At 45.4% G+C, this 20,311-nt stretch overlaps 11 protein-coding genes across 11 annotated transcripts; 6 read left to right on the top strand and 5 right to left on the bottom strand.

Moving 5' to 3' along the window:
- Positions 1-17: 17 nt before the first annotated feature.
- VTP01DRAFT_5427 (uncharacterized protein) lies at positions 18-1,054 on the top strand (the record flags this gene model as incomplete). Its single annotated transcript, XM_069384218.1, has 2 exons — positions 18-759; positions 843-1,054. The coding sequence occupies 2 exons, from the start codon at positions 18-20 to the stop codon at positions 1,052-1,054; spliced, it is 954 nt and encodes a 317-aa protein (XP_069235344.1).
- Positions 1,055-1,290: 236 nt separating this feature from the next.
- On the bottom strand, positions 1,291-3,013 carry VTP01DRAFT_5426 (uncharacterized protein; the record flags this gene model as incomplete). Its single annotated transcript, XM_069384217.1, has 2 exons — positions 1,291-2,519; positions 2,590-3,013. 2 exons carry the CDS (start codon positions 3,011-3,013, stop codon positions 1,291-1,293), a joined length of 1,653 nt encoding a protein of 550 aa, XP_069235343.1.
- A 527-nt stretch (positions 3,014-3,540) lies between these two features.
- Positions 3,541-3,846, top strand: VTP01DRAFT_5425 (uncharacterized protein; the record flags this gene model as incomplete). Its single annotated transcript, XM_069384216.1, has 3 exons — positions 3,541-3,594; positions 3,647-3,769; positions 3,835-3,846. 3 exons carry the CDS (start codon positions 3,541-3,543, stop codon positions 3,844-3,846), a joined length of 189 nt encoding a protein of 62 aa, XP_069235342.1.
- A 1,588-nt stretch (positions 3,847-5,434) lies between these two features.
- Positions 5,435-5,799, bottom strand: VTP01DRAFT_5424 (uncharacterized protein; the record flags this gene model as incomplete). The annotated part of the gene is made up of 2 exons (XM_069384215.1): positions 5,435-5,520; positions 5,586-5,799. 2 exons carry the CDS (start codon positions 5,797-5,799, stop codon positions 5,435-5,437), a joined length of 300 nt encoding a protein of 99 aa, XP_069235341.1.
- Positions 5,800-6,420: 621 nt separating this feature from the next.
- VTP01DRAFT_5423 (uncharacterized protein) lies at positions 6,421-8,444 on the bottom strand (the record flags this gene model as incomplete). The annotated part of the gene is made up of 5 exons (XM_069384214.1): positions 6,421-6,514; positions 6,585-6,754; positions 6,821-7,512; positions 7,576-7,763; positions 7,828-8,444. 5 exons carry the CDS (start codon positions 8,442-8,444, stop codon positions 6,421-6,423), a joined length of 1,761 nt encoding a protein of 586 aa, XP_069235340.1.
- A 588-nt stretch (positions 8,445-9,032) lies between these two features.
- On the top strand, positions 9,033-9,643 carry VTP01DRAFT_5422 (40S ribosomal uS19 domain-containing protein; the record flags this gene model as incomplete). The annotated part of the gene is made up of 3 exons (XM_069384213.1): positions 9,033-9,095; positions 9,138-9,499; positions 9,565-9,643. 3 exons carry the CDS (start codon positions 9,033-9,035, stop codon positions 9,641-9,643), a joined length of 504 nt encoding a protein of 167 aa, XP_069235339.1.
- Positions 9,644-9,765: 122 nt separating this feature from the next.
- VTP01DRAFT_5421 (uncharacterized protein) lies at positions 9,766-10,318 on the bottom strand (the record flags this gene model as incomplete). The annotated part of the gene is made up of 3 exons (XM_069384212.1): positions 9,766-9,833; positions 9,902-10,051; positions 10,123-10,318. 3 exons carry the CDS (start codon positions 10,316-10,318, stop codon positions 9,766-9,768), a joined length of 414 nt encoding a protein of 137 aa, XP_069235338.1.
- An 839-nt stretch (positions 10,319-11,157) lies between these two features.
- VTP01DRAFT_5420 (uncharacterized protein) lies at positions 11,158-11,908 on the top strand (the record flags this gene model as incomplete). The annotated part of the gene is made up of 3 exons (XM_069384211.1): positions 11,158-11,387; positions 11,453-11,536; positions 11,611-11,908. 3 exons carry the CDS (start codon positions 11,158-11,160, stop codon positions 11,906-11,908), a joined length of 612 nt encoding a protein of 203 aa, XP_069235337.1.
- Positions 11,909-12,105: 197 nt separating this feature from the next.
- Positions 12,106-12,765, bottom strand: VTP01DRAFT_5419 (uncharacterized protein; the record flags this gene model as incomplete). The annotated part of the gene is made up of 3 exons (XM_069384209.1): positions 12,106-12,514; positions 12,599-12,616; positions 12,689-12,765. 3 exons carry the CDS (start codon positions 12,763-12,765, stop codon positions 12,106-12,108), a joined length of 504 nt encoding a protein of 167 aa, XP_069235336.1.
- Positions 12,766-13,074: 309 nt separating this feature from the next.
- On the top strand, positions 13,075-18,572 carry VTP01DRAFT_5418 (uncharacterized protein; the record flags this gene model as incomplete). Its single annotated transcript, XM_069384208.1, has 17 exons — positions 13,075-13,916; positions 13,999-14,063; positions 14,128-14,399; positions 14,457-15,231; positions 15,291-15,427; positions 15,483-15,610; positions 15,672-15,805; positions 15,861-16,052; positions 16,108-16,205; positions 16,262-16,771; positions 16,842-16,926; positions 16,988-17,295; positions 17,360-17,566; positions 17,626-17,812; positions 17,874-17,973; positions 18,041-18,479; positions 18,549-18,572. The coding sequence occupies 17 exons, from the start codon at positions 13,075-13,077 to the stop codon at positions 18,570-18,572; spliced, it is 4,503 nt and encodes a 1,500-aa protein (XP_069235335.1).
- A 326-nt stretch (positions 18,573-18,898) lies between these two features.
- Positions 18,899-20,302, top strand: VTP01DRAFT_5417 (uncharacterized protein; the record flags this gene model as incomplete). The annotated part of the gene is made up of 7 exons (XM_069384207.1): positions 18,899-18,914; positions 18,973-19,077; positions 19,155-19,453; positions 19,515-19,639; positions 19,713-19,999; positions 20,077-20,128; positions 20,206-20,302. The coding sequence occupies 7 exons, from the start codon at positions 18,899-18,901 to the stop codon at positions 20,300-20,302; spliced, it is 981 nt and encodes a 326-aa protein (XP_069235334.1).
- Positions 20,303-20,311: the final 9 nt, after the last annotated feature.

Raw genomic sequence — 20,311 nt, 5'->3', positions numbered from 1 at the left:
GTTAAGAATGTTCATAAATGGAGTGGATATCAAAGTGTGTCTCCAGTCTTTACTCTAATGATTGTCCCAGCGACTGTAAAAAATCCTGTCTGCCACCTATAGTCAGCGAGCCCTTGCCCGACATTGAACCGACCAGAGACTGTCTAGGGTGCGACAAACCATGCGGGCTCCATCCGGTTGTACCTCCCAACTTGAACATTGATCAATCACGACCGCTATACAATACAGTCCCTGCATATGCAATCCATATAATCATCCTGACCGGCAAGGCGGATTGGCCTGCTCACATTGAAGACGACGGTGTAGCCAAAGCCTTGATAGAGGCGATCAACGTCCGAAAAAAGAAAGTATCCATGTTTGAGCGATCAGAGAATGACCGATTTCATCTACGCAGTCTACGAGCATCGGTGCCTGACCGTGATTCTCTTTCACAGCGCATTATCGTCACAAATGCTTCCCTCTCTTCACAGTACACTAAACAGCGCAACGCATGTGATGTACTGCTGATGCCAGACAATGTTATCATCAGTAACATTACTCCGAGACGAGCCAATGCCTTTATTGACTTTGTATGCGGCAAACCATCTGACCAGTTCACTGTCCGACCCTCGCCTTTCACCAACCTTCTCCTTGTATGCGGTCATGCACGCAAAGACAGACGGTGCGGCACGCTCGGCCCTATGCTTCAGACAGCATTGACAACCGCCATGGACAACGCCGGTGTTCCGGGACAAGTGGCGCTGTGTAGCCATCTAGGAGGTAAAAAAATTTGGCGCGGTTTTTTTCTGCAAAAATAGAATACTTATATATATATATATATATATTAACGATTATATTTTCAGGGCATGCATTTGCCGGCAACGTTGTTCTGTATACCCACAATGGCCAGCGTGCTATCTGGTACGGTAGAGTCACCCCCTGCCACTGCGCGGAAATTGTACAGCTCTCCATCCTGCAAGACCGAGTCATCCAAGAACTCGTCAGAGGAGTCTTCGATGCAGGCTGCGTTTCATCGCAGCGCGTAAATAATAAAGCAGCGTTGTTGGATTGGTAAAGAAAAAAGGCATAAATCTCGCTATTTGTTTTACTTTGATACAGCAGCGTGGAATGTAAGAAAAAGGGACAAATATACAGATCGCTGAAAGAAAAGGGGGGGAAATGAAAAGAATATCATATTTGGAAAAAGGAATGGGAAGTGAGGAATGAGCGATGTACATGGTCGTGGTGGTAGTGGTGGTGAATTGCAAGGGACAAGGATGGTTGGTATCTTGAGTGGAATCGCACACCAATTTATCTCAGAAGCTTGACATCTGTTGATCTTGCCGAAAGTTCAGATTGCGGATATAGCTCCCAGAACCGAAGTGTTTCGTCGCCAGCACCCGTAACCACAGTGCTACTGTCGTAACTCATTGACATGTACAGGACACGACTCGTGTGTCCACTGAGAGTCGCCAGTCTCTCGAAATTCTCGGGATCCGCCTTCCATACAAGCACTTGGTTGTTTGACGTGCTGTCAGCGCTGCTGGAGAATCCATGGGATGATACAAGTTCGTCTTCCCGTGTCGACCAAGCGAGGTTGCAGACTTGTGCACCGGTGGTGTAGCTGGAGATTGCTACGCCGGACATTGCGTTCCAGAAACGTATCGTCTTATCTGCAGTTCCGCCTCCACTCGCAAGCAAACCTCTGGTATACGGGCTCCACGCTATGGCTTTGATTGCTGCAGTGTGTTCCTCGAACCGGTGTAAAAGACGAGGTGATGTGCTTTCCCATACTATCAAGTTATTGTCGTTTCCGCCTGATGCAAGCATCGTTCCTTCCGGATTCCATTTGAGACCGCATACTTCCTGCGTATGGTCGGTAAGCTCGCAAAAGTTCTCTGTTGCTACTCGCACGTCGTGATGGAAAATTTTGTGATCGCGACCTCCGGATGTCAGGACATTGAAGTTCCATGCCAAAGATCCCGTGCGCCCAGTGTGTCCTTCCCATCTTCGAATTCTGCGCATTATTTCGGTATCGTACAAGTACACATATCCTCGGTTTGTACCAACTGCAAGGCGGTTGGCGCCAGAAGCCCAACATACGGACGTAACGCTATCATCAGGATATTCGCATAAACGATTCACTTTGCTGGTTTCTGCATTCCATAGATATACCGAGGTTCCAAGACCGACAGCAAGAATATCATTCGATCCCCAATCAATCAGGTTCAGATAAAAATCGTCTTTCAGATCTGGAGCATCCAGGATTTTGATGCTGGAATGGTTGAACTCCCGCAGTGTACGTTGATGTGCGTTCATGACAATTCTTCCCGCCTCGCCGATCGGGCTAGTGTTATATTTTGATGAATATGGGCTATCGACGAGGTACGTTGGAGAGGGTGAGCGTCGAGAGCTCGGTGTCCCGTTGAAGTTCAGCACTCGCCTGGGAGTATTGTCTCCTCTAGCATAATCTGTTGCCGCGCTCATGTCTCCCATCACCTCCCCCAAAAAGTACGCATTGTACCTTTGTATTGCGGGATCTATATGCAAGTGGGGTGTAAGCAAGAGTGTTCCCAAAAGCACAGACCCGGTGCAAAGCAGCTTATTTACCTCTTTCCCAGCTGAAATCTTCTGGAGACCTTGAGCTGTATTGGGCTTCCATTTCAAATATATCGCGTATGCTGATAGCATCGTCTCGTGTTGGTATGAACCTGTCTCCATACACTGGTTCCTTTTTTCTGTTTCGCTGGAAGAACGGGCTAATATCTTGAGGTTCGCCGTTCGATGGTTCGCGATCGAAACTACTTGAGCCTGTATATGCCAGTTCCTCGTCGTCCTCATCAAAGAAATCTTCCGCAGCTATGGATGCGTCGACAGATGTCCTCCTCGTCCTGATTTGAGTAGTAGTGGTCGTTTCGTCTGTCTGAGCTGGTGAACCGGTTGAGTCGCCGCCCAATGATTCTTGAGACCGTTGCTCCGTCTCTTCTGTTCTGCGCGATGCAGAGCGTAATTTGGATCGGTAAGTACGTTCCATGGCTGAAAATGCGTGGTTCACGCAACAGAGATAGAGAACGAAAGCTCTGCAAAGGGAAGAGGAAGGAGTCAGCTACGGCTGACAATCTTCCATTTTGCATTGGTCCAAATTCAAAGCCCGTCATGTCTGTTTCTCTCATCCGGTAAAAGCATTACTGCTGACTCCCAAAGTCTATGTGCACTATATAAATGTACATAGCTTTATCAATTCAAATGGATGCAATGGCATTGGTTATAGAATGCATTAGGATAAAACAAAAGTTATACGGTAGATAACATTGTATTGGTCCACTTTAGTTACTCGATTGATATCAGATGCAGTATAAAGGGTCTTTATACGGGGACATCCTTAGCTAGTTAGCAGTACAGACTACATATCAAAATATGGTTCAGCAGCACTGGATACTTTGTTCTGGCAGCAGGAGGTGTGAATTTGTAACTCAGACCCGTGACGTGACAACCCTGGAGTTTTCTTTTGTGATTTTCAAGAGTTGGTCAACTCCTCTTCCAAACAGAACAACTGCAGCAATGTCTCTCGTCAACAGACCCAACCGTGTCATTGAGCACCAAAAGTTCTTCCAAGTATGTTTACGTCTTCGTTAGGCTGAGACGTGATTGCTTACGTCTTGATTAGGCTCCCTCCAACCAACTCTTGTTCCTCCGTGGTCCCCGTGACAAGCTCTTTGTCTACTCCACCTTCCTTGTCCTCGGTACCGGTCTTGTCGGCTCTCTCTGGGGTGCTGTCAAAATGGCACGCGTACGTGTTGCAACATCTTTACTCTCTCGCACAACTCGAGCTAACCTACTCTCTTGTTTTAACAGGGCGACAAATAAGGTCAACGACGCCCTTCTAGAAACAGAACAGTTGATGTAGAGGATAAAACTTTTTGTTTGTTTTCAAGAATGCAATGACGGCATGCATCTTTCATTTCCTTTTTCCAAAAACATTGGCTACAAATTCTCTTGCTGGTTCCCTTATCGTACCTACATCGACGATACATCGTGGATTACAGAGCGTGATGAGCTTTTGATACGAATATGAGAGGTTGTCGACGAAAACCGAGCGAGTATACATATTTGCCGCTTTTTTCGTCCATTCTTTTCTTATTCGATCTTCATTTTCTATGAGTTTCCTAATCAGCCAGCTACTATCTGTTAATTGTGTCAGGTGATTAACAAGTCCACAAATTTCCAGTTGCAAAAAGAGCAACGAAGCAAATTGTGGCTGTTTAAGACCAACCATCATGCAAGCAAAGTAGCATTTAGCTTTGAATGCTTTTTGTGGCCTGTACGCAACATAAACCGGCTTGTTGCTTGAGCTTTTTAAACCCCATCCTCTTTTATGCTTGCTATGGTTACGATTCCATTGTTACTGCCATGTAAGTAAATATCCCGATTATCCATAGTTATGGTAGCGCAACGAATACATTTGATTGTGGTGAGACTGTGGTGATTAGTAACACATAGTCCAGGAAGTGCTATTTTTCTGAACAACAATGAAAGTCTCTGAAAAAGGCCTTGCGATCCGATGCTTATATAATTCAATGGAAGACTCTACAAATTCAACTGAGACTTGAGCACTACAATACTCCTGATCCATGATCAGTGGATAATGGACCGTTGATTAAGTTCATGGCAGGTACAAGGTGACTGACAACATTTCGGCACAAATGAGACACACCTTTTCCAAAAATTAATGTCGCTGCAATTTGTCGTTTTGGTGTATAAATGTATTATAAAAATTTAACAAAATGCGACATTACTTTTGGGAAAAAGTGTATTTTCCCAGGAGTTTTAGCTTTTCTTTTTCATGTATAAGTCCAATCCGAATTCCGAGTGGGCTTGGTCACTCATTTCAGATCAAGAATTCGGATTGGAGCACTCTGTGTGTGTGAAACAGATCGTCGTCCAGGAAAACTTGAGGATCCAAAAATGGAAAGCTCAGAACACTTATATCTGGTTCACGAAATAATGGGGCAATGGGGAAAAGGAAGCTAATTGTCGTACCAGACCTTTGTTGGTAAGTTTCGGGTGCTAGCAGCATCTAGCGAGATCACAGATGCGCCCAGTACCTCTAGTCGCTGTGCCAAGAGTGTATATCTTTGCCGCAGCCAGTCTTGGTCAAAAGCTAATAATAGCTAATCAAGACAACCCCCCCTTCTCCGCGATCAAAAGATACAAGATTGGTGAGAATCCATGCCGAGCAAAAATTTGTTGGTGTTATATTTGGCGCCAAGAAACAAAGAAAGGGGTATTTGCAACATTCTTGTAACAATAGTAATAATTGACACGATGCAAAGGGACAAAGAATAGTTCGGAAAAAGAGTGTGTGTTTAAGGGATCAGGGACAGCAGCGAATGCTTGAGGAAAAAGAAGGGGTACGAGTCTGGCAGGCAGGTGGTGGTGGGAGTATAATCATGATCTAGGCGGTGAGCATGTTAAGCACTACATGAGTGTACTGGAAGACCGTCATAACCGACAGAGATACTGTGCAGAACAGGACAAGGTCTAGAAACGGTTTTGATCTGATTAAATCGGCTGCGATATTGAGAACAAGTCAGCATAGGGCTTACTGAAGAGCGCTTTCTCCCAAGGTTCGAGCATATAAAGCGCAGTTTGTAACTCGTACTGGTAAATGAGCTTGGAGATTGTGCTTGAGACACGTCGCCGAGATGCCACCGTCATTTCAAAGTAAATGAGTTTAGAGGAGGAGGAGGAAGAAGAAGCGAAGGAACGCAACCGTGTCAAAAAAAAGTCGAGCCAAGTTGCACAACCGCTCACGGACATTGGCATCAGTCAGCGCTCTGCGCCCCTTTTATTTTTCTTGCTAGAGCTGGCATAAACCCGCAAACCCGAATTCCCAAGCAGCATTCGGCTTGACACCTCATCGTGTCATTAGCTTTTACTATCTTTGAAATAAGCAGATAACTCGCTGCGCAGCTGCAGCAAGGGGTCACAGAGATGATAAATGACCTTCTACTGGATGGCCGAGTCATCATCTCGTGGTGAAAATGCAAGCACACACTTTAAACGATATTGCCGAGACCTTCTTATTTTTTTGCAAAGAGCGACTGTTGTTAAAGTACTCCTTGGCGTTTTTCCAGGTGGCGCTTGGCGGAATTGTGTCCGACTTAGCACTCAATCGGATTCAAAGGCTGCATAGGAATTCAGGAGCAACTCCAGACTCTCATTGCACAAGTTTTACAGTTGACAAAGGAATTTAGACCGGTAAGGTCCCGGTCTACACTATACTTTGCTGTGCTTTCACAGTTAACGTTGGTTAAAAAGGTATCATAATCCTGCAGCTGAAAAAGGGGCTAACAGTGATGCTAAAGGCTTTTTCAAACGATGGCATCTAGTTTGATTAATAAATATATACTCTGTAGCTTATATTACAACTAGAAGGTTTCATGAACAGTGGCCTTTGACAGTGAACGGTGGAAAAGAGTACCCAGCCTCGGCAAAGGTTGTTAGGTTCGGATTAGTGTAAGCATTGTAGTGGCTGTTAAATCAAGTGAATATGGTTGTCAATTGATTGTTCTCATATAAAACACAATCGCTAGCAGACGTACCTTCTAATATACTCTGCTGTTGGAAAATCTGGTGGGCTGCAGTCAATGCTGATCCTATCCGGACTTTGGTAATACCGGACGTAATCTATCAAGAAATGCGACGGGAATGGTAAACTATCAGTGTCCACTGGTCCAAAGGCAGATGACATTCCAAAATTAAGAATCAGAGACTAAAGTGTTAAGCAAGAATATTTCAGACCACAGTGAAAGGTAAATTTGTATTTGAAGCTTCTTACCATGGGCTCCATGCTAATAAGCCGCTGTCCAATTTTAGTCTTTGAGTTAGGACCCACCGCATCCTCGTACATGCGCCAGGTCTCCTTGCCATCAACGAGCCAACGTATATAGGGCTTCTTGCCTTTGGTGTTACTAGGCACGTATTCAACTGCGTATGTTTGGAACTTGCGACCTTCGTAAACTTGCGTGTCCAACTGCGTCAAAGCTGATACTGCTTGCTGCCATTCGCTTCCACGATACGGGTTCATAATTGTTCGCCCGTTGTGGCCAATGGTGCGGGCTCTCTCGTTGAGAATTTCGTATCCACTCGTGTTTGGTTGCCACCAATCATCAAAAGGAGCAAACTGCACAGATTGGGACACTGAACCATGCGCTGTATCCCCGAATTTATCGTCGGCTCCCGTCGCTTCCAGCACATCTATCTCTGGAGCGCCGCGGCCTCTGCCGGGAGAAGGATGCTCTGTCTTGTCAATGTGAGATGGGCACGTGCAACGGTTGAGCCGTTGCCCGGGTAAATACGATTTCATCAATCTGGATTGATTCCTTGTGACACCCGCATCGCAGGAGTCGTACGAGTATGGCCATACGCCGTCTGTGCTTGCTCCGTATCCTGCTCGTGCCAGGTTACCGAGCATCCACACGCCAGGCCAAAAGCCAGGGATATTTGGAGGTCCTGGTAGTGAAACATTGACTGGGACATCCTTTATCGTAAGTAAAAAATGACTTTAAAATACTCGATAGATTCAAATATTACCTTCGAGCATACCGCCAGTAAAACAGACCTTGTCCCACGACTGCAGCATCCCAGAAACGTAATCGAGATTGTGCGTTCTTCGCTTCTCCATGGTAATTTGCAAGTATCCAGGGTGGACTGTCCGAATCATGTCTGGTGAATACCATTCGTAGTCCTTGGTAGCCCAGTAATGCAAATCGACGGCCTCCCTACATAAACAATTGTATTATTAGTATACCATTTTTGCTGCAAAATTTTGTACCGTAAATTTACCAGAATGGGTCCTCGCCAGGGTAAAATGTGCGACCTGGAGTGTTAAACTCGTCACTGAATACGAGATGCCACGTCTCCCCTTCCATCGATGTTCTAGTTCGCTCGTGTATAGGCGTATCCGGGTCAATCAACAATCGGCCTCCGGGTTTCACCAACATGGGTGATTGGCCATTCTGTGCATAATCCATATATTTCGAAACGCTGAGACCGACCGGCAATGCAAGAAACAGACCTAGCAAGACGCTTACGGCCGCCGCCAGTACCAAGCCGTTGCTGCATCCTCGCCAGTTGAAGAACTGGTCCTCATCCAGCGTGAGGGATGGATCAAAGTCTGGATCCGCCCGCTCCTTCACCAAGTCAAGACTGCGTTCATCTTCATACGTGTCTTTCGTGAAGCCCATTCGATCAACGCGGCCGAGAAGCATGCGATGATATATTTTGCGATTCTGCAAAGATCCAATAGAGGGTATTTGCGCGCGCTGCTGCTGCCGTCGTATTGCAAACGAGGACGGTTTATCCACGCTGTGTTCTATGCACTCCTGCACTTTGCACAGCATATCGATGTGGATGTCTGATTTTCTATCGGAAGTCTTGCTCCCTGATGATGAGCATCCCATCTTTGTTTGTTTCTTGGAAAATGGGGAAAATGTTATCCTCCTTGTCGACGGTTTTTTCGTCTGTTAAGACATGAATGTCTCGGATCCAAGAAAATCCAACACAAGCGGCAACAAATGGATTCAGCACTCTGCGCGTACAGTTTTCATTATATAACTTATATTATTAATATAGGTTTACGCATTTAATTCAACTATGGACCACTTTATACACACTGCGTTCTCGTCAATAATTATGAGATAATTGTTGTTGTATTGAAACCGTAATGGAGACGAACAATCAAGACCGTAAATAGCCGTATCAACTGTAGTATCCGACATAATACATCCATATAATACATCCAGCAATATGTACACAAGTTGATTATAATATGGAATTCATATTACTTTCGCTTTATGCTCTTCTGGGAGGCGAGCTCGACAATCAAGTTACCAAAAACGGCGATTGAGTTTGAATTGTCCGAGTGAAAACCAGCACCTTGCACCAACCTATAAACCTCCTTTCCCTTTGACCCAGCATGGTATGTAACAAAAGTACCCACACAGAGATGCAGAGTATGCGAGAATGCGGAATAAGTATGATGGATGACGATGGAAGATATGGATGGATGGCGAAAAACGGCGATTTTGGACGGGCTGCACTCTATCACCTTTGTCTTGTCTCTCGACATTGAATCTGACATTAGCAAATGTTAGGCTGATCAAGAACAGCAGAGCCAGCGAAAGAGAACTTTCCGCAAGTTCACCTACCGTGGTGTCGACCTCGACCAGCTCTTGGACTTGTCCTCTGAGCAATTCATGGAGCTCGTTCACGCCCGTGCCCGCAGAAGATTCCAGCGCGGTTTGAAGCGTAAGCCCATGGGCCTTATTAAGAAGCTTCGCAAGGCCAAGAAGGAGGCTCCCGCTGACGAGAAGCCCGCCGTTGTCAAGACTCACCTTCGTGACATGATCATTGTTCCCGAAATGATTGGCTCCGTTGTCGGTATCTACAACGGTAAGGTCTTCAACCAGGTCGAAATCAAGCCTGAAATGGTTGGCCACTACCTTGGTGAATTCTCGTGAGTTTTCTTCTTTTTTTGGAAAATTATCGCGCAGATAATTAAGGCATATTTGTTTTACATAGCATCTCGTACAAGCCCGTCAGACACGGTCGTCCCGGTATTGGTGCCACCCACTCTTCCCGTTTCGTTCCCCTCAAGTAAAGGGATTTGTCTGTATGTAGTGCGTCTACGATGGCTAAATATATACTTGTTTGCGAGATCGCCTTTCTTATTGGCTCAAATATCAGTTGCTATGTCTCGAGCTTTATTGATTCACTCATAGCTTACAAAGCAAATGCTTTGTTGGGATGGTGATGGTAGTACATATCGTTAGGCCAAGTTCTTCCTGCATCTGTGTTTTCCAGATATTATCATTATTTGAGTACCAGATCTTCCGTAGCGGGATAATTCCAGACTTACCTTCGTTTGCAGCCATTTGCTGGCTCGTGCGGCTCTGGTCCGTAGCCTGCCATGCTTTGTTGGGATGATGGTGGTAGTACATATCGTTTGGCCACGTTCGGCCGCCTTGATCCTCGTTCGCCGCCATCATCTGGTTCACGTTGTTTGCGTCTATGTATTAATGAAATATCGAATTAATATTGCAATTGATCACGAAGGACGACAGTTGTTGCATAATATACCTTGCATAGCAACCAAAGGTGCTGCTGCTTTACGATAGTATTCAGGATCGTCGTCGACACCAGCCGCTATAGCCTTGCTAGGATGATGGTGATAATACATGTCATTAGGCCAAGTGCGACCATCTTCCTGCGGGTCGGCCAATGCAAACCCAGCGGCCACTGTCATGACTATCCAAGCACCAAGACTGTATCGCATAGTAATAGCTGCCAAAGTGTTTAAATAAGCTGAATGAGAAACAGTTTGGAGAATAGAAAGAAAAGCGATAATGCATGGGTAGTTACGGCTACTTGGTGAACCCTAGCCATGGCCCTTGTTGGTCGCTGTCGTATTTTTTACAGACAGTTGCGTTTGGAGCTTTGGAAAGAAATTATCTCGAATTAGAGTCCATGTACACTTGCCAGTGCTTATTATTTCGGAATCTCTTGTCTCTCAACGTCAATGGCTTTCTAATTGCCCCATGTCGCCAAGAACGTGGTTTAAGACAGGGCGATCCGCTATCCCCTCTACTCTTCAATATTGCGTTAGAACCGGTTCTTCAGCCCATTCAGTCCTCATCTCTGCTGCCTGGTTTTCCCTTCCTGCCTCCCTCCTCCTCAATCGTTGGCCGTTTGTCTTTTAGTCTTCCTGAACCGGTCAAACTCCTGGCATATGCAGATGATGTTCTTCTCTTCCTTACGTAACCCTATGTTTTAATAGGACCACTTATATTATGACAGCTTTGATCATGTGGTAACACCAGCGTCAGAGTTACCAACTGGTGCCACATATACTATGAGAATGTTGGTCATCCGGTACCATCCGGTACCACACACGCTCAATCGTAAGATAAAACTATTTTTCCATCAATCATCTTGTCAGTTGCCATGGCTCAATTTCACGGCCTTGGCCCATTTCCGTTGCTGTGCCTCAAATTGAAAAAGGTAAATCACTTTCGAATTGCTGGCCAATTATCCTTCCAGCACTGTAAGAGCGAATTCAGGTCACTTTAAATTTCCAGATTGGATCTTATTACAGCCCATGATCTCCCACGTGAGATGTACAGACATCGACTTACCTTGAGAACCACATCAGAATTGCTCTCTATTTCGAAGCTTATCCAGGCATTTATGGGAAGGAGAGACGAAACCTTTGTAATCGCTCGTTTTAAACTTTCTGTCGCTTCAGTGATCCTAATCATCAGTGTCTCCTTTTCCAAGAACCTATTACGCTTCACTTTGCTCTTGACGACCGACCAGGACTGCTCAATGAGGTCGAGCTCAGGAAAGTATGATGTCCTTAGCCACATCGCTAGACGCATGGATGGGAGCATTATCCATTATAATGTAATAGCCCTTCATGTGTGGATACCGGTCCATCTCGTCCATTGTGGCCTTCAGGAAGCTTAGGTAATGTCCTGTCACAGTTCCTGTGCTTGTAAGATCAGCATGACATCCTCGTTTCCTTTTCTTGGCTGGCGGCTGTGCAAGTCTTAGATTGCATTTAATTAGACCTGAGGCAGAGAAAGCGCCCAAGATCGTGGTTGTCTTGGCACGTGTTTTCGGGACTATGATCACTGCGCTTCATATTAACATGGAAGGCAGACTCATCAAAAAAGACACAGTTTTTCCTAAAGTCCATGTGAGTAGTCTCCTATTTGCGGACCCAATCAAGGCGCTCTTGGATCCGGGCTTTTTTCAGTGTCAAATTGCACTGCGTCCTCACGAATCCATAGAGAGTGCTCTTCGAGACTTGAAGTCTCTCAAACTTCTGATGCAGCCGCTCCATCGGCTGTTCCAGCACAACTGAAGGATTCTCATCAACGTACTCTAAGATACCTTCTTATGCTTCTCAGTGAGAATACGCAGGCGGCCGTTCTTTCTACGCTTTTCAAAATTGCTGTCAAATCCTTTTCATATTGTGTGGCCCATTTCTGCGCTGTACGAACATGAATTCCCAACTGCTTCGCAGCAGCTGATGCACTCAAAACCTTCTCAAAGATTACTTTATGGAAAGAGCGTATACACCGAGTGAACAGGGAGAGTCGACCAGCGGGGTAATTCATTGGCCGAGAGTCTAGGTCCGCGGTGAACACAAATGTGTTGTAGCTGTAAAGACAGAGCAACGTCAGATCGGATACAGGACCAGTCGACTTGTAGACCCAACATATCTGCAGCACGAAAAGGATCTAACTGCTTAGCTGCATGTGTACGCAGCTCCGGGAAGACCAGAGGGACTGAGGCAACGGGAGTATCGCAGGCCGTTCGCAGGACGTGCGCCAGAATGGGTAGTGCAAAGGAGGAATCAAATCCTAGCAGGGGAAGAAGCCAATGCAGTTGTAAGGCCGAGTGTTGAAAGACAGGATCTAGGATTGCCATACCGCCTTCAGATCGTGGACGAGCCAAAGACTCAAAACTGATGCGAGGAAAGATACCATTAGTTATAAATTGACCACGCCCAGCAATCGAGAGAGACCGTTGTGAGAGTAAGTTGGCGTACATCAAGAAATCGATGAAGCTGTTGAGTATCGTGAGTTAAAGGATAACTAAGGTACAGTATATGGTTGCTGAAGGGGAGGAGTGGTCTTGCCACTGGGTGATATTCTCGTCCCGTAGAGCTTCGATCCATTCTAGATGCCGTCTACCAGATAGAGAAAGTGCCACCATCTTGCGTCGATTTAAGTGGGCATTAGAAGCCTTCTCATAAAGATCAAGCAATTGGAAGGACGGTTATGAAAAGGAGAAGTGGCTGCCTGTCTTAATTCACAGTTTTGATGCATCTTTCTCAATTATTATTTACATACCAACGGGAAAACATTGTGCTGTGAAACGCACACCTGTAAGTCTAAACGCTGTTAGACGGATTCAATAAAAGGCAAGTGCGGAAGCTCCGCCTTGCCTGATTCTCCTGCAAATTCGGGCGCCAAAAGTAGTTTTCTTGCTGCTGCTGCTGCCTGCTGCTACTACAAACCTAGTATGGCCAGCGATCCTGGAGAAGGATGCTTTGATAAGCACAGCAGCTCTTTCAACTCTACATCGTCTCAGACGCCATTGAACGATCGACGCCAGCAAACATTTAGTCCTAACACTCTCAACACTGAAGCTGAGCCGGCAGAAAACACTACATATTTTCTGCTGGATATTGAAGACGACCAACAGCAAGAACGAGCCGGATCCACCCTTTCATTTGAGCACAGCAGTGATACCAGCTCCTCACGATCTTCACGTTCGAGCGTGTCTGCGCAGGTTGTCATTGATCACGGCAACTCGCTCCCACGACGACTCGACAAGCATGTTGCGAACCATGTCTTTCGATCTGACAATGACGAATCAGAAAGCGATTATGCATACAGCTATGCCCACCACGATCACGCTGATAAAGCAATGACGCCGGAACGATCGCCCTCGCAGCGTAGCGGGGAACGGATGCAGGAAGAGGACTCGTATCAATTGACATCCAAAGATCAAAAACGGGTTTCTAGAGACCATATTCGCAACGAATCGTACGATGCAGATCACGAAAATGGAAAAGGTGTCATGACAGTCTACACGGAGGAGGATGAAGATTTGGCAGAGGAATTACCTACCTGGGACCAAGAACGTATCAGGGAACAGCAGGAATTATCAAGCGATGTACCGGATGACCACCATCGTCCGAAACAGAAACGTCATGCTCACGATATGCACCAGCACCAGAGAAAGATGAAAAAGAGGCTTCCAAAAGGCATCAACGCAGACTTGCATTCTCATTCTTGGAGTCGACGGGAAAGCATACAGAACCTTCGTCGCCCTGGACTCAGCAGCGAAGAAGCTTTACAGTACGTCTCATTTGATATTTCTGTTTTTTTCCTGGACAATATCTCACGGCGACGGTTGGTTTGCTTTGTTTGCTTTCTGTAGGAGGCTCCTGACAACTGCGCGGCAAATTCTGGAGGATGAGAGAGCTAGAATTTGCAAAACGATATGTAAGTCAACGTTGTCGTTTCTGTTTGGTGTACGTTACATTGACATGACATATATTTGTACAAGGTGTCAAGGATTGGCTCCTTAAACCGTGGATGCTGTTAAGCCTAGTTACTGCCTTATCTATTCTCACATTCTACATTGCTGGATATTACAAAAGCGATCCCTACCAATATCGAGTGACCGGTGCATTGGTAGAAGCGTTGCTGATCCTTGCGATGGCTGCCTGGAACGGCTACTTGTACCAGCGCGAGCAAAAAATGACATTGTACGAGATGACTACCAGAGCAACGACCATTATTGATGCTCTTGAAAGAAGCGGTATGAATATGGTTCAGGTAAAGAGAGGATTTATGATCTGTGGATTTTTTTTTGCTTACAATAAAATCATACAGGATACTCGTATACCCTTTGTACCGTCAGTATCAGTAGCCAAAGTCGTACGCGACGGTGTTGTCCGGATTTTCCCTGTCAATCTTCTGGTGGAAGGCGATGTTGTGGAGATGTTATATGGAGACGTTGCGCCAGGCAGGATGAAATATATACATAAATCACCGCAGACAACAGAAAGCGACGGCTCTGTGCACGATACCAAATCGGATACAACGTTAGAGAATCTGCTGCAAACTCGCGAATATTATCTGGCAAAGGATCAAACGTTCAAACCGTCGTTTTTCGGCATCCCTCCGCCTGCTGGTCTCATGGAAGAATACCTGCGCGCGCGTGGCAGACATCAGTTTGTGCTTTTAGAGACGCCGCTCGAGAGAAATATGCGAAAGGCGTTGCTCCAGCAAAGGCCTAGGACTGTTTTCGCCGCCGAAGCCCAGAAACTAGAGCGACTATTTTATCATCGTATCGTATGGGCTGTCCTTTTAATAGCGGTTATTGTCAACTTGCTTCGGTTTGGTCTCCGTGACACTGTCGTGTTTGGCTATCCGACAGATCAACTTGCGGAGATGTTAGCAACGTTGCCATTTTATGCCATTCTGCCGCTGTTGCCGCTTTGTCTACCTAGTCTGTGGCTCGTGGCAAGGAGTTTCGGCAACGCACAGCTTTTGATTCTTTTCGAAGCGTTGCAAATATCGAAGACGGAGTACGAGGATGAAGATGAGGACGATGAATTTGATACCGAAGCTCCTCCACCAACGAAGGACGTTGAGCTTAGTCCCAGTAAGTAGATTGAGTCTGTGTATATACATTATAGAGCTTGTGTCATTAAAAGTGGACAGATGTTGTATGGGATAGGTTCATATCATTGCTGACGAAATGGGATAAAATGTCCTTGACAAGATCAACGAACTTATTGGAGTCCCTGGGCAGCACGACCGTCATATGCTGCTTGGATAGAGAGGGCACAATTGCAAATGTAGGTATATCGTTCTATATCAATTAAGAATATGGAAATTTAATTTGCGTAATAGCCTTTTCCAACCGTTGAGCAAATCATGTTTCCCGGCAAGGAAGATATACAAAATTTGGACGTTGCCGAGGATTCAGAAGACGAACTCGGTGTCAAGTTTGAAGATCGAGATTGGGAAAACCATATTTCGTATGTATCGAATAATAACAGGCTACGTGATTGATTATCTTACATTGAACTCGATGCGTAGATGCCTTAAGCCGCTCGGTCTCAATTTCATGCTAAATACCAACTGCGGTGTACTTCAAGGACGCAAACGCTCAGAATATCATCGTCGACGATCAAGACTACATGTCTATGGCAAAACAGCACCTGCGCGGCAAAGTAGGTCCCTGAAACGAGCTTAAACTTTTACATATTGCTGAATGAAATATACTAGCTTGTTTGTGTCGACTTGGTAAACGGATCGGCTTCAAAGAAGATGCATTGCAGACATTTGCTTCCAGGGCTGAGATTTATACATTTGCACCATATCACGACATCCTTTATACCCCGCGCTACGAGTATAGCCAGTATCTTCACTTTGAAGTGCCTAATTCTTTATCAACTGTCTTTGAAGAGACAGAAACTGGTATGTCCGGAGACGAATTTTCGCTAGGGACTTTACTTAAAGTATGCTGATATAGGAAGCTACCAACTGCTCACCGATGGGCATCCGGCCCTGGTGCTAGATAAATGCTCGGATTACTGGGATGGAAGCGGTTTGAGCACAATGAGTGAAGCGGTAAGTCATGACTATCACAACATTTTACGATGTATCTAACCATTTTATTGTAAAAGATGGAGAAGAAAATCAAAGATTTCTATTGGAATTCTATGGTGCACGACATGCAATGCATTGCCTACGCATATCGACCCATAAATACAGCTCACGGCGGTCGTATACCGTTCTTGGATCCGGCATATACCGACGAAGAAGAGCCTGGCTGTGCATTTGTAGTGCTTCCTTACAAACCTCCTAGCTCGGATGCATCTAGCACGAGCTCGTCAAGTTCCGGCTCCTCTGAAGTCTCTTCATCGTCATCTATGGACTTGCAAATGTCTCTGGAAAGATGGTCAAGTAACGGTCGTGGCAGCGGTGCCTTTTCAAGCAAAAAAGCTCCAAGAAAGAGAACGATTCGAAAATTATCCAAAGATACGCTAGATTCTTCAAGCGGCGATGAATCGAGCGATTATTCGTTTGAAGAAGATGAGCCTTTTGATGAGCAGGAGGAGGAGACATTCTACAAGGAGGTTGTCAAAGGGCAAATTTTCCTTGGAATGACTGCCATGTGCCACCAGCCGAAACAGGTAAAAATTTATGCAGACATGTCCAGCCTGAAATCAGGCAGCTCATGCCAAATCGCTTTTGTACGCACAGAACGTGGTCGATTTCATTGAAGATCTTGGTCTTGCTGGCATACGTTTTGTCAATTTCTCGCCTACGGCGGAGCGAGAGTCGAAAGGTGAATTAAAACTGAATCGTTTGAAGAAAGTTAAAAACTGATGAGTAGCAAATTGGTACAGCTTTCGCGGAACGTCTCGGGCTAGAAACGGATTGGAACAGCTGCATACTGCTATCGAGCCCTGACGATGAGTTTTGCGGCAACGGGTATCTCCAAACCCACGACATCAAGGCACAGCTTCCACGAGGCATTGATCAGATTAGACATCACCTCGAGCAGGTGGATGATATACCTTTGCATGTTTCGCTTTTTGCAGAATGCACACCGCGGGCAATTAAGGGCATGATTGGGATATTCCAGGAATACGGCGAAGTCGTCTGCTGCATAGGAAACGCACTGAACGCCAAAAATACAGAGGCATTTGCAATGGTAAAAGTCTCAGACTTGTGTGCGAAAAGACAAACGAGACTTTGACTGAATTTATTATTGACAGGCTGATATGAGTATTGCAATGGAACCTATGCATACGAGAGCACAAAGTCGAGGTCGCTTGGCACTTAACGGTCGTCAACCGCCTCTGGCTGTTGGCGCCTCCCTAGTGAGCTTGCCCTGTGCGCTGTTTATGCAGTATGAAACTAGCCTGTATGCCGTAACGCAAATGATTCGTGATGCAAGACGCTTGCTGAACTGTATACGAATGGTAAGTTTGCAACTTACCCTACTGAATTCATCACATAAACTAAGATAAACGATTACCAGGGATTTGCATTCTATGCTGGTTCTTGCATGTCTTTGTCATTGATGCAGCTGCTTAGTTACTGCATGTTACTTCCTCCTATTTTCACCGGATACCAGATTTTGTGGATCATGTGCATTATACTGCCTATCGTTACCTTATCGATGCTATTTACTCCACACGATGACAATCTTATGCTGCTAATGCCCGGTAAGTAATACATTTCCTAACGAGCTAGTGCGTAACTCATTGGCGTCCTTTGCGTGACAAGGCAAGAACCATGATCACCTGGTGAGTCTTGGACGATTCATGGTGTACTTTGTATTGCGATTTTTCCCTGTCGTCGCAATGTGTATTATTATCTATGCTTTGTAAGTGAAGACCCTGATCTGTTGCTCAATATTTTGCTTCTGCTTGTTGACACCTTATTTCTCTTAGAACATTGGCGTACACAGCGAACGCTGAAGCTACGCAAGTTTTCGGGCATTTTGGAGACGCTGGCTGGTTACACTGGAGCGGCAAGGAACAATGGGCAGTTTTGTACGCGCAAAACTTTATGCTTATTGCTCTAGTTTGGCATCTTACTTGCATTTCCGCCACTTTCCTCCATCGAACGTTTTCTGTCATTCATTTCATTCCCTTCAAGAACCGTGTGTGGGTTGGAGCTGCTGTCGTCATTGTCGCCCTCCAATTCTGTTTTTGCGCTGTATCTCTGCACTCTGGACCATACAGATTGGATTCTGTGCCGTGGTTTGTCTTTCTCTTGGGATTTGCATGGCCCATTGTTCTTGTACCCATACAGGAACTTGTCAAAATGCATGACAATAAGGAGTTTACCCGGTTCCAGAAGCGATCGAAACTCGAATTCAGTACAAAGGTATGTCAAGTGGTATGTATGCGTTAGCAAGAAAAAGATAGACTGACTGATATTTGGTTTTGGCATCAGCTTGGGATGCATTCGCCTTTATAGTTACAACATATCACCATTAATTAATTTAAATATTACACATTCTAATATTCGTGCACTCGTGTTATTGCCCTTACCTTTAAATTGTCCAAATTATGTATTTGCAATTCAATTATTCATTCATTTGTACATACACAATCGCCCCCATTTATGGCCGTAAATTGAGTCAGCGGTACAGACAGTTTGGGCAAACTTTCCAAAAGCGGCACAGCGTACCCACACCAAAGGATCAGTTCATGCTCTTCCGCGCACAACAAAGTATACAGCGATATTTTGCCTTTGCACACCTTTCAATCCGACCCATTATAAACGCAGCCAGTTTCAGTAAAATGCCAGCGAGAACACGTATGAGACAATGTCTGTAGTCTCAGTTTGGACTTTTGCTGACATTGCTAGGTACCAGTCGTCATTGAGCAAGTGAATGCTGCAGAAGACAGCATGGCTGCACAGTATGAGACAACCATAGATTCCGTTTCGTTCAACGACTTTGTACTGAAATACCCACGAGGTACAGAGCAAAAGAAGAAAAAGGTCGAGAAAGAGAAAGAGAGAGATAAACTAAGTATTCCCTCCCTCCTTCGGAAGGTGCATATACTGGTATGCGTACTGTCAACAGAGATGCTATCGTAGAATTTGACTCGCATGTAAAGCGGCTCTGCACTTCACTTTCGCTAATGAAGTTTGGAGGAGCAAACAATGAGACCGAATCTCCAAAGGCGACCACGTTGATGGCATCGTTTCGGAATATCGAGAAATTAAAGCAAAAACTAGTGCCAATGCTGGCAAAAGGATTAAAAACCTTTCACGATGAGATTGATCCAACCAGCAGCAGTGATCACCCGTGGGAAACCAAAGTATCGGTCATGATCGCATACTCTGCAGAGGTAAACTATCCATTCCGTCGTGTTATACGGAACCGACTTAACGACGACAACGAAATGTTAGAAAGAAGTACCGTGCTTCGCCGCCCACTTTTCAGCGTTAGCAGCTCCCATCTCCCACAGAGTCAAAGTTGAAGTCGAGCACAAGAGCCGTTCCATGCCCGTCGTCAAGGACTCTCAGTGGGTTAGGTAAGGATTGGGTGAGCATGTATCAATACATTTGTCGATAAATTAAATGCAACCCTCCCTACCCGATCGACAGAGATCGAGCTCCTTTGGAACAAGGAAAGCTCAAAGATGTCAATGAAGTCTTGTTAATAGACGATGCAGGTCGGGTCTACGAAGGCATGTCCTCCAACTTTTTTGCTGTTCGTGTCAAGGAGGATGGAAGCCCCGTCTTGGTAACTGCACCCCTAGAGCACGTGCTGCTGGGAACCGTCATGAAGATCGTCATGGCCGTCTGTGAGCAACACCGTATTCCTATAGAATGGACGTTTCCTTGCATTCAGGATGCAAGAGCGGGGAAGTGGGAAGGCTGCTTTTTGACAAGTATGTTTACTGCTGCAAGTTTCAATATGGCTGTTTTTTTTTTTCTACATCCTAACCGCGTGGACACACACATATAGGCACATCCCGCTTGTTGCTGCCAATCGAAACGATTTATGCAAAGGATGGAAGGTAAGAAGAAAACGGGATTTATGGATATTATTACAACCAGGGAATCAAGTATACACTGATGGACACACGTGTTGCAGCGCTGCTATTGAATTCCCACACGTTTCCGATACCGTAGAGATGCTTCGTCAACAAGTTAGAAAGGAGATCTCCAGCAGAGCTTACAAGATTTTATAAACTTACTCT

The sequence above is a fragment of the Rhizomucor pusillus genome, assembly GCF_041956525.1.
Source record: "Rhizomucor pusillus strain CBS 183.67 unplaced genomic scaffold VTP01scaffold_22, whole genome shotgun sequence".
NCBI lineage: Eukaryota > Fungi > Mucoromycota > Mucoromycetes > Mucorales > Lichtheimiaceae > Rhizomucor > Rhizomucor pusillus.
Note: the sequence above shows the minus strand (reverse complement) of the source record. Positions and strands in the feature narration are given on the sequence as shown.